Genomic DNA, 17,665 nt, shown 5'->3' on the forward strand with positions numbered 1-17,665 from the left:
AACAGTTTAGGTAGAAAATTGACCAGCCTTTTTGTGAGTGATTTCAAAAAACCTTTCCACCTAAAAACAGCAGAAAATACTTCAACTATCTCACCTTCCTCCCACCGCAACTTTGTTAGACCAAACTATGTTTAACAAACTCCATTGATGTGATTTCTTAGGGTAGACTTCTTCGTGCTATCTATATTGGATAGGAAATACTGTGGCTTAAAGATGAAACAGTTTTTAAGTGGTAGAAATTTCTTTCTTTGTAACCCAGGATTTGACTTACTCCTTATCAGGAAGAACTTTAAACTGTTTCAAACAAAAAACAGGTATTTTTTGAAACTCTCCTTCACATCAAAGACTAGTCCTGGTCTGCACATGTGAACAAGTTATCTGCCCTACAAATGAGTAAGCATTGCTTCCTGGTGATGGATAAATACTGATCAGAATTTAGAATGAGGAGGGGGGAAGAAACAGAATTTTCTAAGAGGTGGGTAGATGTGTGTGCCCCAATTTAGCCTTTTCCCCAATTTGCCAACTACTGGTATCTGAAAAAAACAGACTTTTCGTTTTAAAGTGCTTGAGAAACAGCAGCTTGCTTAAAATTTTTATTACTTCTTGCATATTTCCAAATGATAGGATTTCTCCTGTGCAACATTAGGTAACAGAATGAATTTTGTGTGCTGTGATTCTGTTCTTGATAATGTTGTTTTGCTCTGTTTTAATTAGGCACATTCTGACTAAATGTAGTTATATTTTCTTTTTATTGCATAAACAGAAAAAAAATGCTAAACATAGTATCTTGTATAACTCCTTGATGCTAAACATCCCCCAAGTTAAGCACTGCCAATTTGCCATGTGAACTGGCCAAGAGACACTAATGTCCTGATTGTATTTGTCTGTGAGGCAGGAGTTGGAAAGCTATGGTATTTGAGGCACCTGCTTACCAGATTGGTGGTGGAGTTTAGTCGTTTCCTGAGAATGACATGCTTAGTCTCTGGGGGCAGGAGGAGGAGAGGTGCCAGCAATTCATGGTGGTGGCAGGGAGGCGAGGAGATTTTGGGAGGAATAAGAGGAAGAAAGGAAACCGAGGAGGCCTGCTCTGGGGTCAGGATCAGATGACGTGAACGTACTTAAAGACGTAACGGATAACCACGGACAAAATAAAAACAAACTTAAGCTCCAGTGCTCCAGATAGGTCTCTCCTCTCTCATGATATGGGGCACTGGTGCACTCACTACTACATCTGTAGTACTAAAGGGCTATAGTACATGCATGGAAGTTTTGGGCAATAGAGCTGAATGGTGGCAGATCCACTACTCACAATATTACAGTTCAGGGCAGTTGCACCTATATTCCCCTTCCACGGTCCAGCCAGGGCTTCTGACTCCCCAGCTGTCACTTGAGTAAGGACTGCAGGATTTGACCCTAAATGATGAATTATCAAATGGCTATTATGCTGAACAGCCAAGATATAGCACAACATTGCATTGTGCTGTGTATTCTGCCGAGTGCATTCTGGAGTGTAATAAGTCACTTGATTGTTTTGAGCTGGGCTTGTGGGTGAGTTATCATGAACCTATGCAGATTATCATATAGCTGATGTAGGTCATTTGAGGTCATGTGAAATTACCTCTAAGGTCATCGAGGGAGAATGAATTCTGACCCAGGTCTTTACTAACCGATAAGTTCTTAGCTACTCACAGGGCTCAGGAACATTTTTCTCCTGTTTTTTCTTTTGGAAGGCTCAGATCCAGAAAACTATTTTTTGAAGTTGTTTGGTCATTTTTACTGCTCAGTTAAATGGCCCACTTTGCTAATTTACTACAGCTGGTAGCCTGCAAATGGGGTTCTGTGTCCCTCTTAAGACTCACGTGTTGTGTTAGCAATATTATTTCACATTCTAGCCACATTACCACACTCACCACATCTGAGTGGGGTAGTGGGGTTAGAATTCTTCCGTTTTTTGGCCAGTACTGGAGAAATGAGAGGGTTGTGAGAATGTGTGGATTTCAAAAGAATTAGGCAGGGAACGTTCACATTCACATGGTACATGAAGTCATTTTTGCTTCTTGGATTTTAAAGCAGTTTTCCTGGTCCTTTTGTGCATTGATGTTAATATTTTTCTATGTCTTTTTGTGTTACGTATATTACCATCACATCGGAAAAACTTTAAACCTGCTCCAGAAATAGTTAGTTGAGGCAGCATTGCTGAGAAGAAGGAGCACAGCGGTGGGAGGGAATCACAAATGTTGAAGTTCTAGTTCCACTTCTGGGGCTGATTTATGTGACAAGTCACAAACATCATTGCCTCAGTTTCCTTGTCTGTAAATGGGGAATAATTTCTGCCGTACAGGGGTGCTGTGAGAATTGAGTAGTTAATGTTTGTAAAGTTCTTTGAAGATGTAGTGTATGATAAAAATGCCATTGATTAGATACATAATTTGGGGATGGGACCTGTGCTAACAGTTGTGAGTCTTGAATGTGTGGGAACCATTCATGTATTGTGGTTTGACTGAGAAGTGATGAACCCATGGGAGAGAAAAGGAAGGGCCAGCGGCTGCTCAGGCTATAGGCAAACTGGGTGGCTGCCTAGGCCCTCAGCTTCTACCTAGGATGCCAGGAGTGGCTAGCTAAACCTAAATGGCACTGTGTCCTCATGCATGGGCAAGAAGATTTTCTGTGAGTCACACATCTGGCTTTTTTCCCCTGCAGAACTGTTAGTTTTAGAAGCCCTCTTATCTCCGAGATCCTAATTTTCCCCAGCTTGCTTGTTTTAATAATAATAGTTTCCATTTCTATAGCATGTCCCATCTGAGGATTTCCAAGAATTTTGCAAATTGTAATGCATTCTGACACGTGAGGTAGGGTTCTCGCTCTGGATCAGACAAGAAGTCAAATACACCTCTACCCTGATATAACACTGTCCTCGGGAGCCAAAAAATCTTACTGCATTAGAGGTGAAACCGCATTATATCGAACTTGCTTTGATCTGCCAGAGTGTGCAGCCCCGCCCCCCGGAGTGCTGCTTTACCACGTTATATCCGAATTCGTGTTATATCGGGTCGCGTTATATCGGGGTAGAGGTGTATAGAACTAGAGACCTGGGCTCTAAGCTCACTGTTTCAGTCACAAGATCATTCTCCTTTTCTAAATATAAAACCTCCGCACGCCATGGCTCTCGGCATCTTCATATCTCTGCTTCAGCTTCCAGGATTACAGTCCCACTTCCCTGAGTTTTGTTTTACCAAAAAGCAAATGTTTGGCTGGTTGCTTCAGTAGTGAATAAAAACTGCTTTTTTGCACAAACGACTACTTCACCCGCTCCGGTCCTATCCCTCTGCTACTACTAGTAGAAGGCCAGTCTGTGTAGGTATGAGCCTGTTTAAATTAGGAATCAAGTCTTTCAGGGATGCCTGGGCTGTTCTTCAACCCCTGCCAGGTCCTACTTGGTGGTCCTGCCATTCCTTGCTGAGTTTAAAAAAGAAAAAAAAGGTTGCTCAAGGCTCCAGCAGTGCTGTGTGCCCAGCACATGCAGCTGGACAGCTGGCAGGCTGGGGCAAAGCAAGAACCAGTGCTTAGCAAGGCGTGGATCGCTAGAACATATGAAGGGACGGGGGTGGCAGTGTGCTAATTGTTAACATTCCACAGCTGCAAGCCTCCCCCCTCCCTTTTTTTAAAGTGTAAACAACCTTAGGCTCACAAAGTTGACTGGTAGAGGATCTGAGCAGGGGGCGATATGACTTGTATCTAAAGCAAAAGGAGAATTGTCCAGTCTGAGTTTTTCTATGCTTCCTCTCAAAATCTGCAAATGAAACAATCATTTCTCTGGCTTCCATGCCTGAGAGCAAAATATACAGCACGAGCACCTCAAGAGCTGCATTTTAGGCTACATTATTAGAAACATGTGTGTGCAAATCCGAACCTGAATATTTCAGGGCACAAACAGATCTTACACATACATCAGATTTTCAAATGGGATGGCTGCATGCATCTAAACTCTGGAGAGATTTCCAATGCTGCCCAGCTGATGAATTGCTCGGACCCTAGTCCAATATTCCTTACAAGTAGCTGCAAAAACAAGTGAGGAGGTATCACTGCTTTGGGAGAGGAGGAGGGAGGGAGCAGTATAGTGGTGTGGCTCACCCGGTGATGGGGAGCACATGAAGTTTGAGTATATAGACTGTTCCAGCTGCAGAGAAGAGTGAGCACCTTCAAGCTGCATTGTGTGTGTGTGTGCATGCCTGCGTATGCCAGTGTGGGTGTGTCTTTTCTACTGTGCAAATACTTCATTGTTTATTTTAAGAGGAAAAGGGGCTTAGTTAATGTTGGGTGGACTGTTACATGGTCAGGGTTCATTCACAAATTATTTCTTATTTTTGGGGGTGGTGGTGCGGGGGAGAGAGAACATGGACTTCGGTTAAGGCTTGACATTCCTGATATACATTTAAGGTTAAAAAAAAAGTTAAGCAACAAGGAACACCTCTGTGTGTGTGGCCTTTTTGTTTTTATACTTCAAGAAGCAAAGGAGGCACAATCCCTATTTGTTGTTCATCTTTCAAATGTATGAAGGGACAACAGTTAAAACTTTGCTTGTGGCCTGGCCATTTTCTATTTGCTGTGCAGGGGATTTAGCTGTCTGATTCCCATTAGTGATCAATTACCCCTATAAGATCCTGTGCATCCATAGGAAAGCAGACCCCTTTGTCTTTAGATTGGTGTAAGTGGGTCTGTTTACACTACGGCACCAATATACTGCTCTGAGGACAATCTGAACTCTCCTTGATGTTTGCCTCAAAGGGCTCCTATCTGCCCAGTTTTAGAGTAGTTTGGTAATGGTTTTTTGACAGCTCCTTATCAACCTGAAGTTTATTGAGCGTTTTACATAAGTAGCACTATGGGCCAAGTAAATCAACCTTTAGTGCATTTGCAAGCCATTCAGTCTGATTGCATAGCTCTGAGCACACACTTTACAGCTTTGTCTGTTTCCAGTGGCTTTATGTAAATTGAGTGAATGAGCAGGCAGGCACATATACCTCCCTCAATGTGTGGTGATTTACTGCCTCTATCTGCTACCATTTACAGTTGTGTGGTACAGCTGGTTAATGTCCCTACTGTGGTGGTTATCTTGTTTCAGTTCCCTGCTGGGGGATCTGAATCTGACTTTGCTCCTGGTTTGAAGATCATGCTGCTGCTTTGCTACATTCTTTTTTTCCCCCCTTTCTTCCCTGTTGTGCGTATGATGCCGACTACCCTGTGCTTGATGGGATGAGCTGGTACAGCCACACATGCTTTCCCCTTTACCCATTGTTATAAAATGTTCTTAGAGCATTCCCCAAGGCTCCTCAGGGGCTGGCTTTAATGTCTTTGCTGTGAAGTGTCTTTTACAGCAGTGATAACATGAATACTCTCCCCTTCTAAAGTACCATTTCATCTGTAGGTGTCAAAAACTGCTAAGACATTGATGAAGCCTCACACAAACACTCTGGTGTTTACAGGTTATAGAAATTCTAGATTAGGGTGAAAGCAGCAGAGAATCCTGTGGCACCTTATAGACTAACAGAGGTTAGGGTGTCATGTCAGAGAGTGGAACGCATGTTCCCTAGGGAATGGAGAGGAGCCACTGACAGACTGGCACTGAGAAGGCCCGAGTCCCATATTTATTCACTTACTTTAAGAAAGTTAAGACATTAACAGGCTCCTGAACAGTCATGGAACTACTACACACAGGTGACCAAAGTCCACTGGGCCGATATCTGGGACTGGATTCAGTGGGAGCCACACACACATTCAAGAGCAGAATTTGGCCCTTTAACCATTTGTTCATTTTTGGTTTGTAAAACAAGATCATCATAATCTCTAAGGGCTAGATTGTGGCATTGTCACATGCCCAGCGCCCAGAAGAAACTGTGCCTCTGAGATGGGCAGTGGTGCTGCTTGCCAGATAAGGCAGTCTTAATGGAAGAATGTCAGAGCCAGACCCCAGATGATTTATTGTAGGGACCTGATCATGCATTCTTTACTAAGGCGGAAGTCCCATTGATATTATTTGGAGTTTTGCCTATGTGAGCACTGGAGGACCAGGTCCCTAATTGGGGAAACTCTGTAAAGTCATAAATCTCATGAGTTCAGCTTCAGTCGGTAACTTCTAGTTATGAAACCAACACATTACAAGTAGTAAGGTGAATTATCTGGATAACATAAATTACCAGGGAGCATACTTTGTATTCAGTCAGTGCTGAAGCACAATTTCAGACACAGATGTGGAAATGGAATGAGGGTTGGGGGAGGGAATTTAAGGAGGAGTGGTGCTAGAATGGAGACTCTGATAAGCGTCCAGTGCCAGTGGCTATAGTGGAGTCAGGGAGATCCTGGTATGGTTCAGAGCAAAAGGAGAAAGACTATATGGTGATACCATCTTACAGTGAGAATGGGTCAGACTTGCATGGCATCCAAAGCTTAGTCTATTGGTAAGGAATGTGTGGGGAAGGGTGATCTCAGAGGTATCTCACTATCCTCTGCAGTCTGTCAATGTAAGCAATGTATGTGCTGCATCCTTTATCTTTACTCAAGCTTTACTTCCAATGTTTCCTTAGGTGGAACTTGCAGAAATTTGCACCAAGAGCGAACGGTACATTGGCACGGAAGGAGGAGGCATGGACCAGTCCATATCATTCCTTGCAGAAGAAGGAACTGTACGTGGCTCTTTTAGTGTAAACTACCAACACATTACAACTGTACGTATTAAAGATATAGGGAACCAATAGCTGGGCAAAACAGTACAGCCACGGATTATGCACGAAGATGTGAGTATATATGAGCCTCACTGTATAAGAAATACCACTCTTCAGAAAACGAGAGGCTTGTAGGACTAAGAAGATGAGAGTGAGAGATGAAAGAGACTAGAAAGGCTGTATGGGAGAGGAAGGGATGTGAAAGAGGAGTAATAGACTCACTGTTGGTCAGCTGATGCACCACTGAACCTGGAGTAATTCCTACATTATGAAGTCTAAATGGCTGGTATCCCCTAGTTATCACAAGAATTCTTTATTGGAACTTCTAGTGACAGACCCATTCTAGTAAAGCTGCCAGATTCGCTCATAACCAGGGCTTTGGAGCGGAGCCTGGAGCTGGAGCACAGACCAGTAGGTTTTATGCCTGGAGCTGGAGCGGAGCTGGAGCGGAGCAATTCAAAAATTTGATTGCTCCAAATCCCCGCTCATAACTACAATGGGGAATTACACAAATTTTTCAGACTTTGTTTTCATAAAATGCTAGTGTTTGATTAAGGTGTTGAAGGTATCTTTCTTAAGCATGAGAAACCGATGAATGGGCACTGCCATACACGACCTGCTGAGCTATACACAAGTGCTGCAAAAATACCATTTACAGTGGGATCTGCCTACTGTCTAAAAAGGTGTGTGTGGCTTTAGGCCATCAAACCTAAAACTCACAAAAGTAGGTTTATTGAAATGAATGCAGCCATTCATGAGAAACCTTTACATTGGCCATCCGTTGTGAAATGCTTACCATTTTACTTGGTGACTGTATCTCTCCACAGCGTGTAATAGGGGCTTAGCTCCATATCATGGCGTTTTCTCTTATTTGCCACTTATATGCAAAATGTGCTCATCCTTTGAATACATTGGATATTCTCAAGTCCACCATGAGTGCATTCTGACCGCCCAAACTTTTCTGGGCCTACGTCCAATCTACACAACAGCTTATACTTTTGGTAGCACCTGTGCAGCTACAGCAGTGCTGAAAGAAGTTACACATTTTCTTGACATACAGTCACCTTGGCTTTCTCTAAGTGGAAATGTTTTATATGGTTCAAAAGTGGTAAGGGTTTTCTTAATCCAAAAGTGGTGAGCACCGTAACGGGGTATGTACGCCAAGTGAGAGGGCATTTAAAGGGAAGCAAGCCTCTCCCTTGATATTTGCAAAATAATGCATAAGCCCCAGTGGGTTAAGACAATGATGGGGACTCTAAATACATGGCTTGGAAGCAGATTGGCATGTGGCCACCTGTTGTTTGGTTAGCACCATAGCTGTTCATGGACCCATGCAGCAAATGCAGGGTGCCAAAACCAGTAACAGGTCCCTGCTCTATAGAGCTGCAGTCTTCTCTGAGCGGATCCCTGACAAAGTGTGCAATATACCACCTACCCCAGTGAAAAGTAAGAGCTAGGTGTGCTTTTAATCTCTTCATGACATCACAGCCTGCAGGATTTAGTTACTGGGATTTATAGCTCAGTTCACCCAAAGGGCACAAAATGCTGTACCCATTTTATACCTCACCACAGGCCTATGAGACAGGGAAATATTTTATTCCAGTTCTGTTGCTGGGGAAAGTGAGGCAATAATTGGCTGAGTGAAGCGAGGCCCTACACCCTACTCGCTGGCATTTCTCTGTCTGTCTGCAAGGCAATAACTTTTCAACCCCGAACCAGTCAGTTCCAAAATTTCAGGGATTGTTCTAGGTGTCAGTGGGCAGAACCCTACTGCTTTTGGTGACAGCTAGGATGTGACACTGTCTCCCTGATACCTAGTCACATGGTCTGTGCGTCATTAGTGCCCTCCGTCCCCAGTTGGGAAGCACAAGCACCTGTATCCTGTAAGAAAGGGATTTTGAAACACTGGTAGGCTAAAACAGAAACAGTCACAAGAGAAATGGGGATGGGGCGGGGGGTGAACACAGACCCCCTGCCATGGTGGGAGGGTGGAGTGGGGTGCACACAGAACACAAGGCATGAGGGGGAGACCCTGGTATGGGAGCAGAGGGGAATGAGGTACACACAGTGCCCCTGGTAGGAGGGATGTGGAGTGTTGCAGGAAGTACCTGAACTAGAGGGGGATCGGAGGGTGGCACATGGGGACCTTGTGGGCTGTAATGGAGGAAGGCAAGAAGCCCCTGGTGTGCGCCGCAAGCTCAGTCTACAGAAGCAACAAAAAGTGTGTGAAGCCTTCGAGTTTTTAGGAGAGTCATTTTGCACAATATCACCCTGATCCTGCAATGCATGGGCAGATGGCTGGTTCTGATGGGGGCCCTGCAGGTACAAAAGCTCTCTGCCACACAACACACTGTAGGATTGGAGCCTGAATGTGCTGTATCAAAATGAGCTGGCTGCCTGCTTTTCTAGTCCTTTGATTTGCATTGCAGGTTTCCTCAGGGAGAGCAGTCTGGGTGTTTTACTGAAATGTATCCCACTGATTAAATATATACTTTGTAATTACCGGGGCTAGACCTGGATCAAGACTTAGAACACCCTGGAATGGTGGCCGTGGGGTGTTCAGATGTGTTTGGGCCCTGCTCTCACATTTAGGGTTCAGTTCTTACTACCCCCATGCTCTAGTGTTGCCACTCCCACCCCAGCTGGATTTCAGTTTCCCAAATGCCATCTGGCATCTTCTTAAAATGAAGTTATTTTGAAAAGTGTTGCCTACAAATAGGTTCTGTGAAACTCTGAAAACACAAGGACATTTAATGGAGAAGCCATAAATTCCAGCTCCCAGGAAGAGGCTTCAGGTTTTCTTGTAACTTGACCATTGGGGCTAAATAGCTTTTCTCACTGTTTCATGTCAATTTCCTTGGTTAGCCATCTGTGGGTTCTTGAGAGGAAAAAAAGTTTGCAAAGGTAAATGCATTTGATTTATTGAGCTAACTCCATTGCTGGTTGCTAGTAAATTAAAACTGACCATTCATTTTTCTTTTAACAGGCCAAGCTGATAGAGTTCAGTCCTCTGAGGGCAACTGATGTGAGACTTCCAAGTGGAGCAGCTTTTGTTATTGCTAACAGTTGTGTCAAAATGAATAAAGCAGCAACTTCTCATTACAATATTAGGGTGATGGAGTGTCGTCTGGCTACAAAGGTACTGTATGGCTTTTGTCAAACTCTAATGAAACCTTCATCCAACTATGTGCTTTCCTCCACCCCTGACCAGTCACAGCTTCACTTTAACACCAGGTCAGGTGCTGCTTTAACTGACATTTTTATCTTCTCAAGGCCAGACCCCCTCTACCCTGTTGCAAGGCAGACTCCCACGGAGTTCAATGGAAGTGTGAGGCATCTGGGATCAGACCCTTATTGTTTGTTGTAGGGTCTGTGATTTAGCACTATTGAGTTTATTGGTTATTAGGCATGTGTGGAGAGAACAAATTAATTCCTTTTCAGCAAAAATATTCTCAGTTAATGCAAGTAGAGGGCTTCTAATTAAACCCTGATAATGAAAATGCAGTGGAGAAAAACAAATGGATTCCCATGGCAGTTCTGTGTGTACAGTAATAGATGTGTATTTACTGGGATAAGCAGAAAGCAGTAATCCAGGATATAATGTAGAAACATTCAAATGCTATTGGAAGTGTTGATTAGAAACAGATACACCTCTATCCCGTTATAACGCCACCCGATATAACACGAATTCGGGGGGGGGCGGGGCTGCACGCTGCAGTGGATCAAATCAAATTCGCTATAACGCAGTTTCACCTATAACGCGGTAAGATTTTTTGGCTCCCGAGGACAGCGTTATATCGAGATAGAGGTGTACTTGTATTGAGCGTAGAGATGGGCCTGAACCCAAACTGCGGAGTTGGATGTGGACTGGGATGCCAATTCACAGCTTGAACCTGTCTCTAAAATAGATTGAATCTGAGCAATCCAAGTCTTGGGAAAGTTCAAATTTGGATCTGGATTGAAAAAGCCCCAGTGTTTGGGAATATTCAGATTTGAGCTTTGGATTCAGTTGGTTATAGAAATAAAGGGGAATAATCTTTTTTCAGTTACACTGGCATAAGTGTGACGTACTCCCAGTTTATATTGCTGTGAGTGAGTAAAATTTGGGTCAGAGAATTCAGCTGAGACTTTACATAATTACACTGTGGAACTTATTGCCACTGAATGTTGTTGAAGCCAACAGCTAAGGGAGATTCAAAGAGGGTATGGGGCATTTGTAGGGATAAGAAGAATAGCCAGAGTTGTAACAATTAATGCTGAAAAAGACGTTTGGAAGGGATATAAAACCTCATACTCATCCCTCTGCAAGCTGTACAAGGAAAGGAGCCCACTGAACCTGAGTGAACACATACCTTATTATGGCTGTTGGTGTAACTTTCCAAAAGAGAATCTAATGCTCAGGGAAACTTTTTAAGCATCCTGTATGGACCGATAGTTGGAACCATACTAAGATTGCAGCTTGGAAAGTACCATATTGTGTGTGTATTTAAGAGATATGTGATAATGCCAGTGATCATGGTCAGTTTCTTTTGCCATTGATTCTCATTGACTTCAGTGCAATCAGGGTTAGGACCTCTCTGTGACTGGCTCCTGGCAGGAATGACAAACCTTGCACTTGGGGTAATTAAATAACTCCTCAACTAACTTAGGTTGTCCTTGTTTCTTTTGGAAGCTAATTCAAATAAGAGTCCAGGAATCTTCATGTCCCCAATTTTAATAGACCATTTGTAAGACCTTCTTATGGGTTGTTTCATAAAGCAAAGTAGGTGAATTGCACCGGCTTTTAAAATGACTTTGATTAGTTGCTCTGTGTTGCAAACTAAAGAAGAAATGAGGGAAAGATGGATGTTACACCACCTGTTAGAGATGACACAATGCCTGAAAAAGTACCTTTCACAGCTGTGCAATTTTAAGGAAACAATTCATATCTGCCCACTTTTAAGCACATGTTGCCCAGATGGATAATTGCATGCACAATAAAAAATTTGTTGAGACAGAAAAAACCTGTTTCCTTTAGGAACAGGTCATAGAGGGGTGAAGGTGGGCAGATGAGGGGAGGGAAGGTTGTCTTTTAGATACTATTAACACAGCAGAACTAATAAGCTAACAGATGTAGGAAACAGCATCTTAGGCCTCACAGCACAGTTTTTTAGGTCATTCTTATTGATGGATGTCTTGATGGTAGTATTTGTCCTTCGTTCCTGTAGCTCTAAACTCATTTTCCTTACTCTTCCCCTTGCAGATATTTACACATTGTGCCAGAGGAGCAGAGTTGTTAACCATAGTCTTCAACCCAGAGACTATTTAATCCATTCTCATGGTGCCCTGCAATAGGTTATGTTTGGCCAGGGCACCATTTGACTCTTATTCTTTTGTGTACAATGGAGGTCAAACATCTACTTCCAACAAATAAAAGAAGACAGAACCATGTTTAATTGAACTGTTGACTTTATCATAAAAAAACCCCAACCTGCTAGATACTGAATTTCTGTTTCAGACATTCTTGAAAAATGGGAGAGATTTTCAGACTTCTAGCGTTAGGTCTAGTAATCCAGTAATGTGTGCCCTGTTTGGGACAGCTAGGGCCTGACTTTCAGAGGAGCTGAGCATAGTCACAACTCCAACTGAAGTCAATGGTTGCTAAACACCTCTGAACAATGGCCTCACAGCCATATATCCATTGCGTACCATTGCCTGGGGCAGAGCAACATTGCTTGCTCCTTCCTCTACAGGGAAGCTCAGGAATGGAAAATGACACTGCACCTCTATGGGCCAGACTGGAAAACAGGGGCTGAATGTGGCGCAGACTTGGTGGGGCCAGCAACTGCGGCAGGAATGACTTTACCGGGCTTAGTGGTGACGCCTGGGATCTCCTGTGCTGGGCTCAGCGGCTGCTACGCTTGGGAACCACTCTCTGTGAGTGACCCTGTTTTGTTCCCTGCCTCTGAAAGTTACACCACAGATGTCACAGGATGGATACTCAATGTTTGCAAAAATTTAGGCCTCTACTCCTTTGGACTATACTTCAGGTTACTCTGTTTATCTGTGAAATGGTATTAATAATGCCTGCTTACCTATCTACCTTAATGGGTGCTGTAAAGTTTATTGGTTAATGTTTGTGACGTACTGAAAGACCCTCAGATGGTACTAGAGGACTGCAAAGTACTGGGATAGTATTATTGTTATGTAAGGCTAAGTATACCACACTCACTATGAATCATTGTTTGTATTTGTCCCATCATTGACTAGGATATACTTTCTTTTCACATTTACTTAGAATGTAAGCTTAGAAATGGACAGGTCATATTATTGGGATGGGTGGTGATAGACTCCTGAAAAAGAGTCCTTTCATCCTTACATGAAATTGGAAAGAGCAGGAAGAGCAGCCAATGTAGACACTTCAAAGACACCCTTAAGCAGAATCTCAACTCATGTGGCATAAATATTGGTCACTTTGAAGACAGAGCCAAGAACAGATCTGAGTGTAGAACAACTATCAATAAATGTTGCAAACACTTTGAGGAAAAAAACAGATGTGAAAAAGTGATTGGAAAAAAGGGCCAAGTGTCATGCCAGGTCTTCAGTGGATGCCTACACATTTCTGTAGGACATGTGTTTGTGACCTTGCCCCTTACAGATTGACTCATATGGCTACAGAAAAAACACACACAAGATGTTGTGATGTCATCATTGAATATGACAGATGGCCATGCATTTATAGTGTTCCAGTGAGACTGTAACATTGAGCAGTAAGGGCCAGAAGAAGAGGGTGTATCCTGGCAGTTAAGAAGTAACTTGAGGATGCCTCAGGTCCTTACTCCATCTGATCAGTTACTGTCAGGAAACACTGAACTCTGGGGTCAGTATTCTTGTAAATTCAATAGATGGATTTTTTCCTATTTCTTTTCTGGGTCTGGTGTCGGTTGTATTTTGAGTTAATGGGGTGGGATTTTTTCTTTAAAAATGGTCAGAAACTTTGTTGTTCTAAGTTTAGAATGATCACAAAAATACCAGCTACAAAATGTTTTGCAGTGATCAGTTTCTGTTCGGTGTGTTTAGTCTGTAGTGTATCTAAATAGCAAGCTCCTTTCAAATGCAGCCTCTCTCTTCAAGGAATTGGGAAGGATGTGGTAATGCACCAGTGGCATGAATTACTAATAATACAGTGCATTATTTATTCAGATAATAGAAAGCATTGTGTTGGTTTTTCTAACTGATTACACCTGTTTAATTTAAAGTAATGAGGGCTACAAGATGCTGATCATTAGTGTAATATAATATACATTTCTTCAGTATCTTTAAGCTGAAGATCTCAAATCACTTTTACAGACAACTATTAAAGATATAAAAGATTAAAGTTAAAAGTTAAATATGTGAAGGAAACATTACCCACTGCGACAGTGACTCACCAGCTGGCGCCTTGCCTTCTGGCTGGATTTTTCTCTCCGTATCTCCTCTTACCAGACATTCATCTTGTGACTTGGACTTCCAGCTGGTTCATGTTTAGTGTCATCCATTTATACCAGTAAACCAGAGGGTAACTCAGCAGTTGCCACAACTTCGCATTAGATCATCAGGCCAGGGTCAGGCTACTAGTCCTTCCAGCCCTTCTGCCTGGGGTGTCCTTATGCTAGCCTCCTCAGTGAGACTGTAGGAGAGCCCAGGCCTTCCCTCTACCCTGGGTTTTGCTTTGTCAGGCCTCTTGCTTCTCTCCTAAACTACCTCCTACATCAGTCCACCTTCTCCTGAGGGGGCTCACATGGTCAGCAGGGACTACCCTGGGGACAGCTCCCAACATGACAAAGGAAAGAAAACTAAACTAACGGAAATAAAGAGCGGGACCCACCCACCCCCCTCGTCCATAAGGGCCCTCCAGCCAACTGTACTACTGCTCCACACTCGTAGGAAAGCTAAGGCAGCTGGTCTCACTACTTTGCTCCTCTCTGGGAGCTGAGATGAGAGGTCTGTCTACCTCCCAAGGCTAGAGCCCTGTGAGCTGGGCTTCTCCCTTCTGAAGCTCCTACTCCAAGTCCACCATACTTCACAGGTGTGATGGGGTGGGGCTGCCTGAGTCCATTGGTGCTCCTTAACCCCTTCCTGTCTAGTGCAGGCTTTGTATACCCCATAACACCCCCATTTTATAGGTGAGGAAACTGCGATATATGCAGATTAATGTTGTGGAGCTCTGGGTGCTCAGCATCTTTCAAACCAGGCCATAGGTGACTTCTCCAGCAGCTCAGAAACAATGCCAGAGCCAGGACACTTCCTTACTCTCAGGCCCCTGCTTTAGCCACTAGACAATGCTGGCCCTTTCTGGGGCTGTGAACATACATGTCTGTATTTTAAAAGGCTGCAGAGTCACGTGGTTAGGATTTCATGTGACCTGTTTTCCTGCTCTAGAATGCGCCACATCAACCTTGGAAAGGCACTAGAGGGCACCAAAAGTAGTTAATTTTTGTATACTGCAATAGAGCAAAAACTGAAAAGGCCCGTATAGAATAATGCTTGAGGGGAAGTGGGACAGTGAGAAGCTGCAACAAGTAGCTGGGCAGCAGCTCACACATGGTGCAACCAACCAGTATCCTGCTATAACTGACCGCAGAAATCTGTGTGTGAAAAAGTATCCACTAGGTCTTGGAAAAGTCACAGCTCTCCTATAGGCCTCAATTACACAACGCAAATACTTAACTTTCACCATGTGCCTACGTCCCGCTAACCTGAAAGTTAACCCCACTGAAGTGCTTTGCTGGAAAGGGATGATTTGCTGAATTGAGGCCTTAATGCTTTCAAACAAACTTAAAACCAATATTTATTGAAAAGAAAAAGAGCCCACAATGGAGAAAATCCTGGCCCCCACTCAATAAGCACACTTGAGAGCAGAACGCATTCTCAGTTTAATATGACATAAACGCCTGTCTGAATGCCTCAAGAAAAAGCGTCATTGTACTGGTAAGACTGAGGCTCCCTTGTAAAATGAATGTTAATAGAATGTTGTCATAAAAAATACTGTACACTAGCAAGTTTGCATTCTAAGGAAGTTAAGATTATAACAGCCTCTGATACTTGGATTTATCAGGCTGAGCTGTCAATATTAGATCAAAGACAAATAACATAGCAAGTCGTTCTGGGATTTCCAGTGCTATTGTACTCGGGAATGTGTATGAATAAATGCCTGAAATTGGCTTTATCGAGTGAATAATAGTTGGAGGGGGTAGCCTGTGTGGAAAAGGAGGGATCATTGATTTGACTGGACATATGTAATATCAATAAGAGCTTTTGGCTAGTGTTTTAAGAAAAAAAATGCTTCATTTTTCTGGGCTGTGACTGACAAAAATCTTCCTGTTCTGTAACTATATCTGTGTATAAACATATTCACTAATTGCTGTGTAAGGATAGATGGCTTGATGGCTTTTGCTGAAAAAAATCAGTTTTAAGATCTGTTTGCTTTATGACATATTTCATGTCAGTTTCAACCTACGTGTGGTATTGTCTGTTTTTCACATTGTAGCTTCTCTCGAAGTCAAAAGGCCTAGAATGGAAAAAAATGCTGAAGCTCCAAGATGTTCAGGCCAAGCTAGGAGTTAGCCTGAAGGAAATGCTGACCATTGTCGAGGAGGTATTTCACCTTGAGCCTTACAGCGTAGAGGAAATTTGTACATGCCTGGGAATTAGCCCTGAGGAGCTCCGCACTCAGATCCTCAGTCAAAACACGCAAGATGGTGAGTGTACATCAGATGGTGTTTTTCATATTAAAAAGCTTGTATTATGTAAAATGTCTATGTGCTTATAAATAAAGGACATGGAAATCTTGCCAAAAGAGTTCAACAGGACCCTGTGGGAAGTTTTCTTGGGTGAAAGAACTGATATTATTATGATATAAGCCCCATTTGTTCCCATCTTTATACTGAAATAGAGAAATGAATTTAAACATAGTTCCAGCAAAACCAGTTTGTAAAACACTTTGAGGGGCTGTTGTGGAAAGAGCCAAGCCATCTTAGAATCATGGCTTAGGAAGAATCTACATTCCAGAACTTTTTTAAAGCATAGCTCTATCAAAACCAACCCATATTAGCAATCACTTCACTGGAGTCTTGTTGAAACCAATTTTAAACACCATTCCTTAACTCACATTAAAGATTAAGGGCTTGTCTACATAGTGGGGCAATATACTCTTTGGGGGGATGATTTCTGAAGCACACAAATGTGTTGCAAATTAATTCATGCGCATGCACTAAAAATAGCAGTGTGGCCATTGCAACTCAGCCTGAAGTTTGGGTTCTCAAGTGCAGGAGGTCAGGTGGGCTTGAGAGCCTGCACTCGAGCCCGAGCTGCAATGTCCATACTGCTATTTTTAGCATGCTAGCTTGAACCCTGCTAGCCTGAGCCCATCTCCTGGGCCTGGGAGGCAGGGACCCAGAACTATTCTAGCATGGGAAGCCCCAGATGCATAACACTGGGTAGAACTATTTCTGTCTCGCTTGCTGTGTCTAGGGGTCAGAGTTGTCCCCCTGTGGCTAGGGAGCTTTGGGTACATTCTGGTAAATTGTAGTGAATGCCTCTTAAAAGATGTGAGAAAAAGACATAGAATGTAATGTGTCTGTCGCAGAATGCACACAGTCCTGTGGGGCCAAGAGCCAAGCCTGCCTGAAACACTCTCCTGTGACTATTTCAACCCTTCCCTTCCTGCCACCAGTTCGCTGACTTCTTCCTTTTCTCCACTCCTCCTCAGCATCTTTCTCCCATGTGTGTGTGGGGGCGGGAGGGGGGCAGAGTCTCCCCCCACCCAGGCCTTCTCATTACCCTGGCTGGCCCTGGAACACCTCATATAAACAAAGGTGGGAGCAGGTGGTACAGAGCCAGCTATGCCAGTTATATGCCATCCCAGGATTCCCCTGACATGCTAAGCTACCCAGAATGCTTAGCTACCCAATTAGGACAGCTGTCTA

The 17,665-nt window shown here is 43.3% G+C and overlaps 1 protein-coding gene across 3 annotated transcripts in view; it reads left to right on the forward strand.

The window, feature by feature from the left end:
• The window catches only part of GALK2 (galactokinase 2), a 63,058-nt gene that overhangs the window by 28,668 nt on the left and 16,725 nt on the right, over positions 1-17,665 (forward strand). For all 3 annotated transcript variants that reach the window (XM_032763035.2, XM_032763045.2, XM_032763053.2), the window contains 3 exons: positions 6,582-6,680; positions 9,706-9,858; positions 16,228-16,438. In XM_032763035.2, the coding sequence (XP_032618926.1) occupies positions 6,582-6,680; positions 9,706-9,858; positions 16,228-16,438 (463 nt within the window). The remainder of the gene's footprint in view (positions 1-6,581; positions 6,681-9,705; positions 9,859-16,227; positions 16,439-17,665) is intronic.

The sequence above is a fragment of the Chelonoidis abingdonii genome, chromosome 9, assembly GCF_003597395.2.
Source record: "Chelonoidis abingdonii isolate Lonesome George chromosome 9, CheloAbing_2.0, whole genome shotgun sequence".
Taxonomy (NCBI): Eukaryota; Metazoa; Chordata; order Testudines; family Testudinidae; genus Chelonoidis; species Chelonoidis abingdonii.